The sequence below is a fragment of the Atheta coriaria genome, unplaced genomic scaffold (genome assembly GCF_025399875.1).
Source record: "Atheta coriaria isolate IRGN ID8LTWV9N9 unplaced genomic scaffold, Caltech_Dcor_3.1 scaffold1645_size1601, whole genome shotgun sequence".
Lineage (NCBI taxonomy): Eukaryota > Metazoa > Arthropoda > Insecta > Coleoptera > Staphylinidae > Dalotia > Dalotia coriaria.
The window spans coordinates 1-1404 of record NW_027050158.1 but is presented as its reverse complement, the minus strand read 5'-3'; the positions used below and the strand labels follow the sequence as shown (position 1 = coordinate 1404).

Sequence of the window (1404 nt, the reverse complement as noted above, 5' to 3'; positions counted from 1 at the left end):
TGTTAGATCTAAATAAATCCCCCTTCCCTAAATTTAACCCAATTTAAGCCTGATAATACTATTTAAGCAATGTCTTTAAAGTGCCGTGTTGATAGTCCTCGTGCAAATGCTCTTTGGAGTTGTTTGATATCAGTTCTCTTCATTTTGACATGAAATTTTGTGTTTGATCTTCTACCTACATATTGTGATATTTGTATTTTTTAATACACAGTTTGAAAGTTTCCTAATCTTTGGTAAGTTACTATTTTATTACATATTTTATATGAAAACCAAACTTCGTAGTGTAGTTACGTCATAATAACGGGTTGGTCAATATAAGCGGAGTCATAATAAACGGATTCTACTGTACATTACTTCATAATTAATATTCATTGTTTAAAAAAAATAAACGTGTTTGTTTGCAGGCGTAACCTCAAACAAAATGGGCAAACGGAAAGCGAAAACCGTTGAAGCCGTTGAGCTGATTCCGCCAGTAATCACTGAAGAAAATGGCGATCCTGAGGCAGAGATTGATTTGTTGGAGATTCCAAAAGCTGATTTGCAATTACTCTTACATGGTATCCAAAAATTGTTACCAGAGACTGAAAGTATCACTCCTAAGGCCAGAATTAAAAAACTGGACTGGGAAAAGGTAAAATACCCCAGATTCTGTGATAATTCTAAGTCTAAAATGTGAAATTTTTATTATACAGGTTGCATTTGGTGACTACACAGCCGAAAGATGCGCAAAGATCTGGGACGCGATCCAGAAACGACAAAGACAGTATCGCTACATGTCTGAACTCATCGAAGACGCTTTGGTATGGATAGACACACCCTGGCGAAGCGCGAAAAAGAAAGCCACCAAACAACACCCCGATTTTCCCAAGCGACCTAAACCTGCTTTTCTTCTATTTCTTGAAGATGCTAAAGCTGACATTATGCGCGAGACGAAAGGCGCGAAAATGACAGAAATCGCACGCATTGGTGGTCAAAAGTACCAACAACATTCCGAAGCGGCTAAACAAAGCTACTTGGACCGTGCTGCTGTAAGCATGCGCGAATACGAACGTAAAGTCGAAGAATTCTACGAAAAACATCCACAATTGGAGTTGGACATGGAGAAGAAGAAAAAGAAGACTGAAAAGGTGAAGAAGGAGAAAAGACAATCTGTTTCAAAACGTGATGAGTAAGTATTATTCATTATTCAATGAAACATTTTTTTTATGTAAAAAAAATAATTCCAGGACAATGCAAGTTTTACCACAGCACTGGTCAACAATGAGCAAAGACCATAAAAAACTTTTCGTGTATGCGCTGAACCGCCTTCGGGACCACTTCGAGACGAAGCTCAACGAGAGTGTACAAGTGGAAGAAAATGTACCTGGTGAGACTGCCGACGATGATGATGAAGATGATGACGAG

The 1404-nt window shown here is 38.3% G+C and overlaps 1 protein-coding gene across 1 annotated transcript; it reads left to right on the top strand.

Moving 5' to 3' along the window:
* Window positions 1–241: 241 nt before the first annotated feature.
* LOC135803084 (nucleolar transcription factor 1-like) lies at window positions 242–1366 on the top strand (the record flags this gene model as incomplete). The annotated part of the gene is made up of 3 exons (XM_065316707.1): window positions 242–631; window positions 693–1168; window positions 1227–1366. Coding segments are annotated over exons 1-3 (826 nt in total), but the record flags the coding sequence as incomplete, so codon positions are not given.
* Window positions 1367–1404: the final 38 nt, after the last annotated feature.